Source organism: Rhineura floridana, chromosome 18 (genome assembly GCF_030035675.1).
Source record: "Rhineura floridana isolate rRhiFlo1 chromosome 18, rRhiFlo1.hap2, whole genome shotgun sequence".
Classification (NCBI taxonomy): domain Eukaryota; kingdom Metazoa; phylum Chordata; class Lepidosauria; order Squamata; family Rhineuridae; genus Rhineura; species Rhineura floridana.
This window is the reverse complement of record NC_084497.1, coordinates 28,599,009-28,612,027: the sequence shown is the minus strand read 5'-3', so window position 1 is coordinate 28,612,027 and position 13,019 is coordinate 28,599,009. Positions and strand designations below refer to the sequence as shown.

At 50.5% G+C, this 13,019-nt stretch overlaps 1 protein-coding gene across 1 annotated transcript in view; it reads right to left on the bottom strand.

Annotated features, from left to right (window-relative positions):
• Positions 1-13,019, bottom strand: part of UBR4 (ubiquitin protein ligase E3 component n-recognin 4) — a 121,248-nt gene that overhangs the window by 90,806 nt on the left and 17,423 nt on the right. The window contains exons 22-37 of the mRNA XM_061601934.1: positions 12,575-12,703; positions 11,812-11,994; positions 10,887-11,009; positions 9,641-9,870; positions 8,953-9,077; positions 8,056-8,153; positions 7,389-7,546; positions 6,847-7,056; positions 6,367-6,468; positions 5,356-5,456; positions 4,358-4,556; positions 3,958-4,146; positions 2,805-2,868; positions 1,167-1,358; positions 548-618; positions 197-344 (exon numbers count right to left, since the gene is read on the bottom strand). Coding sequence (XP_061457918.1) covers positions 197-344; positions 548-618; positions 1,167-1,358; positions 2,805-2,868; positions 3,958-4,146; positions 4,358-4,556; positions 5,356-5,456; positions 6,367-6,468; positions 6,847-7,056; positions 7,389-7,546; positions 8,056-8,153; positions 8,953-9,077; positions 9,641-9,870; positions 10,887-11,009; positions 11,812-11,994; positions 12,575-12,703 — 2,322 coding nt within the window. The remainder of the gene's footprint in view (positions 1-196; positions 345-547; positions 619-1,166; positions 1,359-2,804; positions 2,869-3,957; positions 4,147-4,357; positions 4,557-5,355; positions 5,457-6,366; positions 6,469-6,846; positions 7,057-7,388; positions 7,547-8,055; positions 8,154-8,952; positions 9,078-9,640; positions 9,871-10,886; positions 11,010-11,811; positions 11,995-12,574; positions 12,704-13,019) is intronic.

Below are 13,019 nucleotides of genomic sequence, written 5' to 3'. Positions count from 1 at the left end.
GGGGGGTTGCAGCTGGCCCTCAAGCTGATGCCCTCCTCACACCCGGGACCCCCAGGGGTCTTGCTGCAGCCCCAAAGGTGCAGCAGGAGGCGGGGTGCAATCTTCCAGGCACAACATCGAGTCCTGCCCCAAGACTGCCGCCATCACTCCCCGCACGCGCACAGGAGTCCGACGCTGCTTCACGGGAACAACGTACCAGGCAACTGCCATCTTCCTTAGCACCACAGTCGCAAAAGAAGGAGCCGTACTTGGCGTATGAGATCTCGTGGTCTTTGTGGCAAACCTTCGCGCACACAGTGCAAACGCCAACACCGTCCACCATCTTGCAGGTGTGGCAGTGGTACCTGCACAACAAGGAATAAAAATACATTGGCTAGATTTGGGTGGCGACGGCTCGCTGTACGCATGGCACAACAAGGTCCCCCTCCCGCCGCTGCCAAAGAACAGGGCCATCATGCCAACAAATGCCATTAATGCCACAGGACAGCAGGTGATCCCAAGATGCCCAGCCCCCCCCCCTGCGATTTTAAAATCAGGAACGACTCACCAGTGTTGGTTCATGAATTCTTTCTGCGTGATGGTAAACGTACAAAGCTTGTTGCAGAGAGAGTCTTCGTCCTACATACCCAATGGGGTGTGGGAGAGAGAAGAAAGGCCTTTAGCCAGAAAGCTACGTGGTATGTTGTATCCAAGGCTAGTGCTACTCAGAGTAGAACCACTGAAGCTAACAGACATGACAAACTTAGGCCCATTCATTTCGTCGCTCAGAGGAGAACTTAGCTGGGAAAAACAGCAGGGAGTTGAAAAAGAGGAAGGCCAAACCAGAGATGGATCGACTCCATCAAGGAAGCCCCAGACCTGAACTGACAAGATCTGAACAGGGCGGTTCACGAGAGATGCTCTTGGAGGACAATGATTCATAAGTCGACATCGACTTGAAGGCACATAAGAACAACAACAAAAATGTAACCACCACCACCACCACCCAGTAAGTTGGAAATGTTAGGAAAAATTACACCACCACCACAAGTTGACCCCAAATGAGGGGGGGGGCACATATATGTTTCTCCAGGTGCTTTTACACATCATTTGTCGCCATCCACCTTTTCGGAGCACACAGACACGACACGCTAGGACGGCCTGCCAACAAATTCTGTGCCACCCACCGAGTCTTCGGCTTGCGAGTCCTCCTCCTCCACAGCCAGCTCCTCCACCCAGTCCGAGTCCACTTCAATGGCCCGCTCCTCCCCATCGACCGAGAGCTGGCTGGGGCCCTGCCCGCCGGTCTGGCTCAGGGCATTGGTGACGTCGGCCAGGTAGGAGACGATGTGGCAGGTGCACTCCAGAATGGTCACGTGCTGCAAGAGGTCAACGGAGGCACTAACTTACTCAGCAATAGGCCTTTTATGCTAAACTATGCCACCCCATATAGCCAGGCTCCCTCGTTGACTCTGTTGTAGGGCAGGGATGGAGAAATTCAGGGGCAGGGGGCCAAATATGCTGCCCTTGGGACACATGCCATGCCCTTCCCCAAGCCTGCTCTGTGCTCTCCTCAGGTGCTTTTGCCTGTCTGGAACATGTCCTTGATCTGTGACAAGATGGAGAGGAAATGTACGTGCACACACGCTGCAGAGCTACAGTTCGATTAAAGAGCTCTTAAGGCTGATCACTCTCACGCGGGTCTCAAAATTGATCGACCAAGTGTGCAAATTCGCCGGTGAACCAGGAAGCCGTTCTGAAGCAGAGAGCACCCTTTGCTCGTTTTGGAACGACACGTGCATGTTTTGCAGCAGGCACCCTCTCCAATGCAGGAGGGAAGGAGGAATGCCTCTTCTAGGACGCCTGCCTCCAGCCCCACAAGTAATTACTTCCAAAATAATTAACTGTAAAAAAAAAAAACACCACCATAATCAAGGTCACTTTAAAAAAAAAAAAACTAAATGTTTATTTTTTTATCCCAGTGGGTATTTGTGAGAAGCAGTAGTGTGTACTGCCCTCAAGTCGATTCCGACTTATGGGTTTTCATGAGGCTGAGAGGCAGTGACTGGCCCAAGGTCACCCAGTGGGCTTCATGGCTGTGTGGGGATTTGAACCCGGGTCTCCCAGGTTGTAGTCCATCACCTTAACCACTACATGTGAATTGATTTTATACATGTGTTGTTGTTTAAAATTGTATAATTTTAGATGTATCTTGTTTTTGTAATATTGGCAAATGGTTTAAACATTTTTATACATGCAATCGTTCTAGTTATGCGTTTATTATAAATCATTTTGTGATGCAACATAGGAAGGGATTCACAAATGAAATTATTATTTCTTCTGCCACGATCAGCCTCCAAACACAACCTCCCAGGCCAACTCTACCACTCCCAAACTTCACGAAGCAATTCACTGTCGCACCGGAATGCATCCATCACGTGGCAATGCTGTTTGTCACGGTCAGCTGCGAAAGCTTCCTGTGGCTGTGGGGGGGCAACGTTGTGCTGTTCTGTTACTGTTTCTTTTTTACAGTAGGATAGATTGGTTTATAGCAGTGTTGAAAGTCGCTTGGAGACCTTCAGGCAACAAGCAACTAATAAAAAATAAATAATATACTGGACTAGACTGCCAGGAACCAAACTGGTGCCCTGAAGTGTTGGGTTCAGCCCCCGGAACAGGTCAACCATGGGATTCTCTAGGCAGAGAGGGTTTGAAAGGATCAGAAGCGAGACTGTGTTGCCTTCTCCTCCTTCCCTCTCCCTCTGTGCTGCCTCCCCACCAGACTACAAGGGAATTGCAGGCCCCTTACCAAAAATGCACCTTACCTTTCCATGCATTACGTTGGCGTTCATTTTCTCAACCACGTTCTTCTGAGACAAGTATTTCTTGCTAGAAGAGGACGAGAAAGAGAAGAGTGGTCGGCAAGCAAGCCGAGACATCTGGTGGGGAGCCTCACACTCCACCCTGCCCCATTTTCTCTCCCCCCCTTGACAGGGCTTGCAACGGGGGAAGCCTTTCGAGGTGTGCCTGGTGGACCCCAAGTGGTGAGTCACTGAACTGCAGAGTGGCAGCATCCCAGAAGTCTCGCCTCTTTGCTAAGCCAGGGAGAGGGGAGAGACTCCTCCTTGGTCAGCTGCCCCTTGACCCTTAAAAAACCCTTAAGTTGCTCTCTCAGACTTCAGCCACAGGTGCACACGTGGCTACAGTCCTCACAGCAACATCAGGCCACTGGTGAAGTGTGGTGGTGGATGGAAAGCCCCCGCGTGCGCACACAGGGCTTGCTAGCGCCCACCGAGCTTGCTAGCGCCCACAGAGCTTGCTAGCGCCCACTACTGTATACTCCAAGCCTCAGCAACAACCCAGAAAGCTCTTTGAAGCATGTCTTGTGATCTGGGCCAGCCCTACCATCAGACACAGCAAGATAGCTGCCTTTCAAGTGTCATGAAAGGGCAGTAAATTTATCGTTTATTATGATAGGTTTACTGCTAGGGAGGCAGAGAGGGACTCATGGGACTGTTTGCCTTAGGTGCCGGGCACCTTGGCTGAGGGACAGGAACAATTTCCTTCTCCACCTTAGGCAGCCAAAATGCCTTGGGCTCATCTAGGGAATGCTACAGCAAATGGCAGGTGTGTGCTCTGCTCACAGAAGACCCAGAGAGTGCTTCCCTGAGCATAGAGAGCTAGTCACACAGGATTCTGGATGTTAAGTGTAGCTTAGGAATAAGGAGCAGGATCTTGCTTTGGCCTCAGCACAGCAATGAAAGCACCTGCTTTTGAAATGTCACCCCCATACACCTCCGCCACCTAAAACTGCAGGTGATTGGGTTGCAAGGCACAGTTGACAGCCCCAGGCTATGGAACTTTGTGCCCAAAAGCAATCTCCAGCCGTTTCTGGTTCCAAGCACCTTGGCTCAACAGCAACAACGGCCCAGGCATTTAGAGAGACAGAGAGAGCGTCTGCCATACCACATTCCTTACCATCTGGTCAGCCAATCGACTGCGGCGCTGTGAAGCTGGAGGTGACCCGCCCCTTGCCCAGCGCCGGCCAGGGTGGCCATGACGACCATAAGCTCGGGAAAGCCAGTTCCGTCGCCATTCGCCAGCATCTCAGTGGCCATCGGGATCAGGGTGCTCAGGAGGACGGTGCAGGCGCCTTCACCGACTTGGCTAGATGAGCAGAGACGGCAACAAACCCACTGAGATCAAGCCACGCTTGGCTATTCAAGTGCAACATCCTGGCTAATGCTTTTCAACAAATCAAATCAGGTGTAGTTAAAAACTGGGACACCCCTGCCTCCCCCCACCTCCTGAGTAAATTTACCTCGGGGCTTCCAACGCAGGCCATCAGCAGCCCCGCAGACAGGGGCCGGCCACCTACCTGTTCTCGCGAACGATGTAGGTCGTCAGCAGCTGCAGCAGCTGCCGGTTCTCCTGCACCACCTCCACCTGATCAGACTCCTTTGGGGGCGAGGTGGTCATGCGCGTCAGCCAGGCTTGCAGGCGCACCGGCTCCACGCAAGCCAGCTGGGCCAAGGAGCCACACAGGCGCAAGAGGCTGGGGTTAGGGCTCTTCTCGGCTGAAGGAGGGAAAGAGAGAGTGAGGGTGGAAGTGAGCAGGTGGTAGGTTGGCAGCCGCTGAGGAAGCCACACGCTGAGGATCAGACAGAGCTTATTTTGTAGGAAGAAAGAACTCCGACCCTTTTTTGCTGGGCTCTGTGCCAAAGGGAAGCGAGTTTTGCAACCAGTTTGCAGAAGAATGCAAGGAGCAGACGCAATAAAATTAATGGATCCAAGCAACTCCATTAATTTCAATGGGTCTACTCTAGCATTGGATCCAACCCATTTTTTCAAAAAACTTATTTGTTAAGCAGGGATGTGGAACCAGTGGCCCCTCCAGAAGTCACTGGGCTCCCAGCTTCCATCATCCTTGAACGCTGGCTGGCGGCTGGCGGCGGGAGCTGGAGTCCAGCAACACCCAAAGGTCACTGGTGAAATAACACTTCTGACTGTGAACATGTTTTTGAATGCTTTTAGCTGTGTTTGGAATGCTTTTCTTTGTAGCTTTTTTTGGCTAAACAGTTCTGCTGATATATTTGCCACACTGGACTCCTCCAGGAGGGAGGGCGGGATATAAATTTAATAAAATGTCCTCGTCACCACCAGGAGGGCCAAAGGGTCCCCATCTCCGGCCTGAGGACAACGGGGAGTTGGAACTGAGCCCCGTGAACAAACGCCAGCGTTAAAAAGAAGCATTTTTGCCTATCTTGACAGAGGAAACATTAAATGCCAAGAATAAAAAGGTGCTGCTGCTCCTGCTGCTACTACTGCACAAGTCAAAGTGATAGCCACACCACAGGACTAAACAGGGGCACTCACTCAGCTGGAAGAGTTTGGTGAAAAACTTCAGGACCCTGTTGCAGAACTTCGCAGAGAGGCTCTCGTTGGCCGTCGCCATCATGATCTGCACCAGTTCTCCGCTGATGGGAAAAGAACGTTGGACAGACACGTTAGACAACGATGGCTGGGACCCACACAGCTTTGAAAGCAGCTTCGCACACCTCAGGAAACGCTGGCATTTGCAGTCTGCCCTCCCCAGGCTACATGCCAAGCTGTAAGCCCCATGATGACAAAACAAAGCCTCCATGTTCAGAGGCAGCCTAACTCAGAATAGCAGGGGACGGAACAGAGCAAAGGGACATGGCTTTTGCCCTTCATGCCCAGCTTATGTGCTTCTTTGGAGGCATCAGGCTTTGGAAAACAGGTGGACCATTGGTCGGACCCAGCAAGACCATCCTCAGGTTGTTATCACTGGTCCCAGCCATCAGCAATCTTTGGGGTTTTGGATGACAACTCCCTTCAGTCCCAGCCGGTACAGCTGATGACATTTGTCATCAAAAACATATCACGGGCAACAGGTTGGCAAAGGCTGACATAGCCACCTCCGTCAGCACTGCGTTCGAAATCAGAAGTGGCAAACCTCCAGCCTTCCAGATGTTGCTGAACTACACCTCCCATGGAGAACCAGAATGGTGTAGGTGTTAAGAGTGTCGGGCTGGGACCTGGGAGGCCAGGATTCAAATCCCTGCTCAGCCATGAAGCTCACTGGATGATCTTGTACCAGTCACTGTCTCTCCGCCTAACCTACCTCACAGGGTTGATGTGAGGATAAAATCAGGAAGGAGAGAACCATGATTGTACGCCACTTTGGGCTCCTTGGAGGAAAGGTGTAGTCAATCAATCTGTCAATCATCCCTGGTCATAAAACATACTGTGTTGGATACTGACTTCAGAAATATCTGGAGGATTACAGGCTAGCCGCCTGTTTTAAACAGCACGTGAGCAAAAGGTGTTTCAGACATAGTGAGATTACAAGACGACGCAGCTCACCTCTCAGAGAAAAACTCTTCCATCGCTTTCCGGGCCTGGCTGCTTTCCAGCTGTTTCTCCAGATGCTGCAGACACTCTTCCAAGATGGATTCATCAAGGCCACTAGAAGAAGGATGATTTATTTTTCAGAGGTGTGAACTTTCCTAGAGGCAGGTTAAATCTTAACAGCCATGGCCCATGTTTTTAATAACAAAAGAAGACAGCCTTGGTTATCCACCTGCATTAATGGGAAAACGACTGCAGGAATGAGTTTATCATCTATTGCAATTTATATCCCGCCCACTATCTGCCCACACACCTGAACAACAGGGAAAGGGCCGGGCCGTTTGTACCAGCCAACCAAGACAATATTGGCATTTGGAGCCAGGGCCCATCCGACGACCTACGCGCAAGAGGAGCTTCGTATAGGAGAAGGAGGCTCTCTCGGAAATGCCCTGAGCTCAAGACATTTAGGGCTGCGAAACCTCAAAAGGTCAGCACCTGTTGGGGTCACAGTGATTAGCCAGAATGTTGTAACATCCCATGATCAGTTTCTCGTAGACACGCGAGAGGAACTCATCCGACTCTGCTGGGCCCAGGATCCTCTCGAGGGAGTTGCTGCTGACCTCCGCCACGCTCTCCGTGCTGGTCTCCAGGAGGAGGGGCAGCAGCGTGCGGATGACCTGGGGGGGGTTCAGTTCATCTGACCAACTGGAGGGAGAGAGGAAGGAGAACTCTCAGAAGACTGGGGGGAGGGAAGGAGCGTAGCTTGGTGGAAAAGCACCTGCTGGGAATGCAGAAGGTCGCAGGTTCAATTCCCAGCAGCAGCCCCCGGGAGATCTAGGAAAGGCCCCCCTGTCTGAAACCCTGGAGAGCTGCAGCCATTCAGTCTAGGCAATACTGAGCTAGAAGGACCGTTGGTCTGACTTGATATATGGCACCTTCCTATGATCTTATGGCTGCCCCAGTCAAGGGTGAACCCCAAAGTGGCCCCCAGAAGCCTAGACCAAAAAGGGCTGGAAACTAAAAGTACTGTAACGTACACAATGAGGTCACCGGTGAGCCTGACCAAGGAGAGGAGGGTGCGCTTTAAGGAGGCCGCGAGAGGAAGGCTCTGGCTGCAGAGGGTGCCAAGGTGGGCCGCCTGAACCGCACTGATGTAACTCTCCGCTGGGATCGTGTCGTTCGCAAAAGCGTTGCGCTGCAAGGAACCCAAAAGAGGTCACGTTTTGGGGAGGGGTGGAAAGAGGAAACAGTCCTACTCTCAGTAGACCTGCTGAAACGAATAAACGTAACTAACTTGGGGCCATTCATTTCAACTGGTCTATTTACACTGAGTAAATCTTAGCTGGATCCAAACCATTGTGTTTGAGGCATCTAAATACCACCCCTTGTTAGTATTTATTCCAGGGTGGTTTACTATGCAAATTTTCAAACAATAAGATAATGCAACAATTTAAAAAATTGAACAAATACAATTAAATATCATTTCAAACAGGACAGTGAAAACTTGATTTCCAGCCTGTTTAAAAACAGAGCGTAATTGCCACTACTTAAAACACAAGGGTTGTATCCAACTGAGTCCAACTCAGAGTAGATCCATTGAAATTAATGGACCTAAGAGATATGTTCATGAACTTCAACAGATCTACTCTGAGTAGGGTTAGCACGGGATGCAACCCAATAATAGTATTAAAAAAAGAGACTCACCCATGAGCCAATGTTTGGGAATTCATTTGTGTGGATGTTGTTCCATGATTCACACAACGACTGTACAGCTGAAGGCAAGTTCTGGACCAGAGTTGGCCCTGCACCAGAGAGACAGACAGACACCTTCAGAGTGTGCTCAGAACACAGCCATGACTAGACTGGGAGGGGCTCAAACTTCACTTGGCACAACCCCTGGCCCACCTCCTCGCTTGTATCAGGGTTGGAGGAATGTGTGGCCCTCCAGATGTTGGTGGACTACACCTCCCATCACTCCTGACATTTAAGCCACACTGGCTGCTGGGGGCTGGAAGCCCAACAACATCTGGAGGGCCCCAGGTTCCTCACCCCTGGCTTAGATATGAATGTACGAAGCTGCCATATGCCAAGGTGGCCATTGGCCCATCTACACTAGTCCTGTCTACTCTGACGGGCAGCAGCTCCCCAGAGAGTCACACAGGGGCCTCTTCTCAACCCTCTAGCTGAAATCCTTCCAAGTGGAGATGCTGGAGACTGAATCCAGGACCTTTTGCTCTCTGCTGACTGAGCAGTTGTGACCCCTCCACAGATTTGGGAGACGCAGCTCCCACCGCTTAGCACTGTCTTCAGCGTTCCAGAGCCCTGCTGTTGGAGTTCGGTTTAGATGGAGATGCTGGGGACCATCTGTGTACAGAGCTGTGCCACTCAACTATGAAGCCTGCCGTGCAAGGTACACCCCTCCTCTTCCCACCACCCCAAGAGTGGGCTTGTCCGGGAATCGAACACAAGGCTTCCCGTTCCAAAGCAGGAATCAAACTCCTGCTTAGGCTAAGGCACCAAAGACTCCTGCCATATAACATCGGCCAGGAATGCAACCGCAGCGGTGAAAGCGTCCGAGGGAGGAGGGCAAAGGCAGCTCACCCAAAGTGTTGGACTTGCATCGGCTGGAGCCGATAGCCAGGACGGCCGCGTATCCCTGCAACTTCTCCTCTGGTGGCTTATTCTCGGCAGCGCCTTCCTCAGGGACGCTCTGCAGCAAGTAAGACCTGCACCAGGGACAGAGAGAGAGAAATCGTCATTCAGAGCCATCGGAGGGGAGTTCCCAGCTGAGACCTTCAGCAGCCTCTGACAGGTGGAGAAAACAGACAGAGAAAAGGGTTCCTCCCCCTCTCAAAATGCTAGAACTCGAGGACAGTCCATGAAGCTGAAGGTTGGAAAATTCAAGACAACAGGAAGGACTTCTTCATGCAGGGCATAGATAAACAATGGAATTCGCTTCCACAGGAGGCGCAACGATGGCCAGCAACTTGGACGCATTTAAGAGAGGATTAGACAGATTCATTGGGGATAAGGCTACCAAAGCTTATTATAGCCACGATGGCTATGCTTTGCCTCTATGGGCGGAAGCAGTACGCTTGCTGGAAAGCACAGGAAGGGAGAGTGCCCTTGCACTCAGGTCCTACTTGTGGGCTTCCTTAATAGATATCTGGCTGACCACTGAGAGAACGGCTTGCTGGATCAGATGGGCTTTTGGACTGATCTGGCAGGGCTTGCCTTATGTTCTAACCCTAATGCTTCCAAATTTAAGAAAAAGATACAGCCCACCTACCTGGTGAAGGTGGCATAGGTGTCAATCAGCTGCAAAGTAGCTGGCAGCAAGTTCTTGGTGATCTTGGACGATTTGTGTGGGTCGGTCTCAGCGGCCAGCTTGGAGAAGTGTTCGTCGAGGGAGACCTGGACCTTGGAAATTGCGGCGTCCAGGGTGTAGATCGACTGCAAGCTGGGGATCTCATGGAGCCTCAGGATGGTAGTGCAGTCGATCCCGCAGAACGAAGAGATCTGTGGAGAGAACGGCAGTGATTACTTATTGAGCCCGTTTGGATCCCAAACCTTCCCTCTTCGGAGGTTCAGGGCGGCCTGAATGGAGTTGTGCCTCGTTTCACCCTAAAAACGTGACTGTGCTGGCTCGGGTTGATGGGAGGTGTAGTCCGAAACATGTGGACATCACCAGGTTGGCAAAGGATGTTCTAAATGCATCCTGGCAAGCAACAGCTGGAGGGCCAGTGACATTGGCTCCACCTCCCAATTCAGTCCTGCACAAATAAAGGCGAACGGCCCATTAATCCCACCTCCTCCAAAAAGACTTTGGCTAAGTAAACCCTTTAGGTTCTGTGGCTGCTTGCTCCCATTTCCTTGTGTCCAGCCAAGGCGATTACAGGGAAAAGAGCTCTGCCAAGGCCTCTTGACTGCAGGAAAAAAGTAGTTAAAATAAGAGGCCTTTGGCTGTGACTCAGCTTTGGATAATGCTGAACCATAATGTGAGAGAAATGGAATCTTTGAGATCAGGGGCTGTGCTAGCAGTCGAATGTGAAACTTGTGGCAGTCATATTTATTTATATTTATTGAATTTATATCCCACCCTTCTCCTCCCAAAGGAGCCCAGGACAGCAAACATATCAACAAAACAATTTAACAAGAAGAAAAAGAAAAGCATTCTAAAAAGTCAGAAAAATTGTAAAATATGATGACTGTTTAAAAACACGGTCACAGTTAAAAACATTATTTCATCAGTGAGCTTCGGGTTGCCAGGAAGAGTCCCCGTCAGCCATCCAATGCCTGGATAAACAGGAATATTTCTTCCAATTCCTCCTAAAAGGCAATAACGTTGGATACAGACACACCTCATAGGGGAAGGCATTCCACAAAAATGGGAACCACCACTGAAAAGCTCCTGTCGTGGGTCCGTGCCAACTGTGTAGTGGTGATATATCTAGCTGCCTCCCTACACTGCACCAGAGCAACAAAACAAAAAGCAACCCAGTTGTCACCACTAGTTCGTAGGCACATAGACATACCTGTCTGGCAAAGTACTCCTCTGCGATTTCCACATCATATTTCACTGAACTACACTTGGCCGAAGTCAGCTCGACGAGAGAAGTGGCGTGCTCAGATTTCATGCCCTGCTTGATAAGGTGATCCTATGTGAAGGGGGGAGGAGAAAAAGCACACTGTCTGAAACAGGTCTGCAGCATTTCTTATGCCACCCTGGGCTCCTACTGGGAGATAGGGAGGGATATAAATCTAATTAATTAATTATGATTTCCAGAAACACGCATCCCACAGTGAATCATTCAGGTAGGACTCCGCCCCCCCCCCGCCAGGTTCTCAGCAGCACAGAACAGAGAGGGACTGTGTTGATACATGACGCTTACTGTATGCATTATTGTTCCACTGCCTTGTGAAATGCTTGATCCGTTACCAGTGTTCAACAAGTTATCTACAGCTAGCTAGCACACACACACACACACTCTGAAGCGTACATACAGACATTTAAAGCCCCACGGACAGGGATGTCAAAATTATTCAAGTACTTCTACATGGAAAGGTGAAATCTGGCTTATATATATAGTACAAGATAATCAATTACTGAAAAAATAATAATCTTTGTTTCTCTGTTAATATGAGGGCACTTGAAAAGCCAACCGGTTATTATTATGACCCAAAATTCCATGGGCTAAGAACTTCAGGAGAAGAAGCAAACAAGACATTTATTTCTGTGCCAACAAGAGTGCAAGCTTTATTGCTTAGTAACATCTAACTACATGCAGAGGTAACTATTGACCTGGAGAAGATGACTTCTAAGACAAGAAGGTGCTACTTAAATCCCTTTTGCTAATCTTTATACAAGTGTTCTGGATCACTGCATGGAAAGAAGTAGGGAAAAGGGGGGCGATTCCATCCAGCCCTCCAGCCCACCCCCTTGAAGTTGTAAGAGGGTACCTTGATCCAGCCGACATAGGTGGGGATGCGCAGGCGGGAGGACCAGCGCAGTGTGTGCAGGATGTCACACTCGCTCATCTCAGGGCTGTTCATCGCCAGCTGGTTCATGTAATTCTTGGAGGGCGGCAGGATCCCCAGGATCCGCCAGAGGATCAAGAAGTAGTACTGAAGAGCACAGGCCTCCTGAGCAAAGAGGAAGCAAAACAAAATTAGCTAACTAATTCAGCTTGGGCTGTCCAACCCCCGCAGGGGCCAAGACTGAAAGCGAGGAAGCCCAATCACATCTGCTGTGTCAAGAACGCCTGGTTTGTAAGGTTGCTAACTAAAATGGTTCTGTGGCAAGGAATTGTGCGGAAAACATCTTGCCTGAATTAGGGCCTCTGAGACAGAGGAAGCTACCTTACACTGAGTCAGGCCACTGGTCCATCCAGCTCAGTAATGTCTACACTGACTGGCAGCGGCTCTCCCGGTTTCCAGGAAGCGGTCTTTTCCCAGCCCTACCTCCTGGAGATGCCAGGGATTGAACCAGGGCCCTTATGCATGAAGAGCAGATGCTCTGCAACTGAGTACAGCCCTTTCCTCTCATACAATGGTATCTCACGTTCCTGCCTCAGGCGAATGAGGGTACCCTGAGCATTCTATGTGGACAGCTCTCATTCCCCCCGCAGAAAAGCCTACTATCTTCAGGCCAGCTCATCAGCTGGAGCGTCAAAAAGGCCTCCGCTGTCAAATTCACTCCAGGCCACTTCCGAGCCACCCTTACCAGCGCAGTGACGTTTTTGTTCTCCTTCCTGCGGAGGGTGTCAAACTGGGAACCGGCTGCCAGCAGTGAGGTAAGAGCCGAGTACAGGTCATCGTATTTCGTGGCCTTGGAGAACAAGACCTCACAGACCTGAAAGAAGAAGAAAAAATCAGAAAAGCCCAAACCGTTTCACCGGTTTTGCTCCGCTCGCTATACCACGCTCCAAAGGACTTCCTGCAGCATGAGGGAAATACCTCTGTTTAATCTGGCTCTCCTTCCACGCTGGGCTAACTAAGAGACGAAAAGGAAGGAGAGGTATGGACTGAAAACCACCAAACTGTATTTACAAGAGTGTGAGCTCGGCAGCAACTCTTCTTGGCTTCCCAGAGGAGTTTGCTACACAGGAACAGACAAAACTGCTTTATGCCAAGCAGGACCCTTCATCCGCCCAGCTCATTATTGCTCA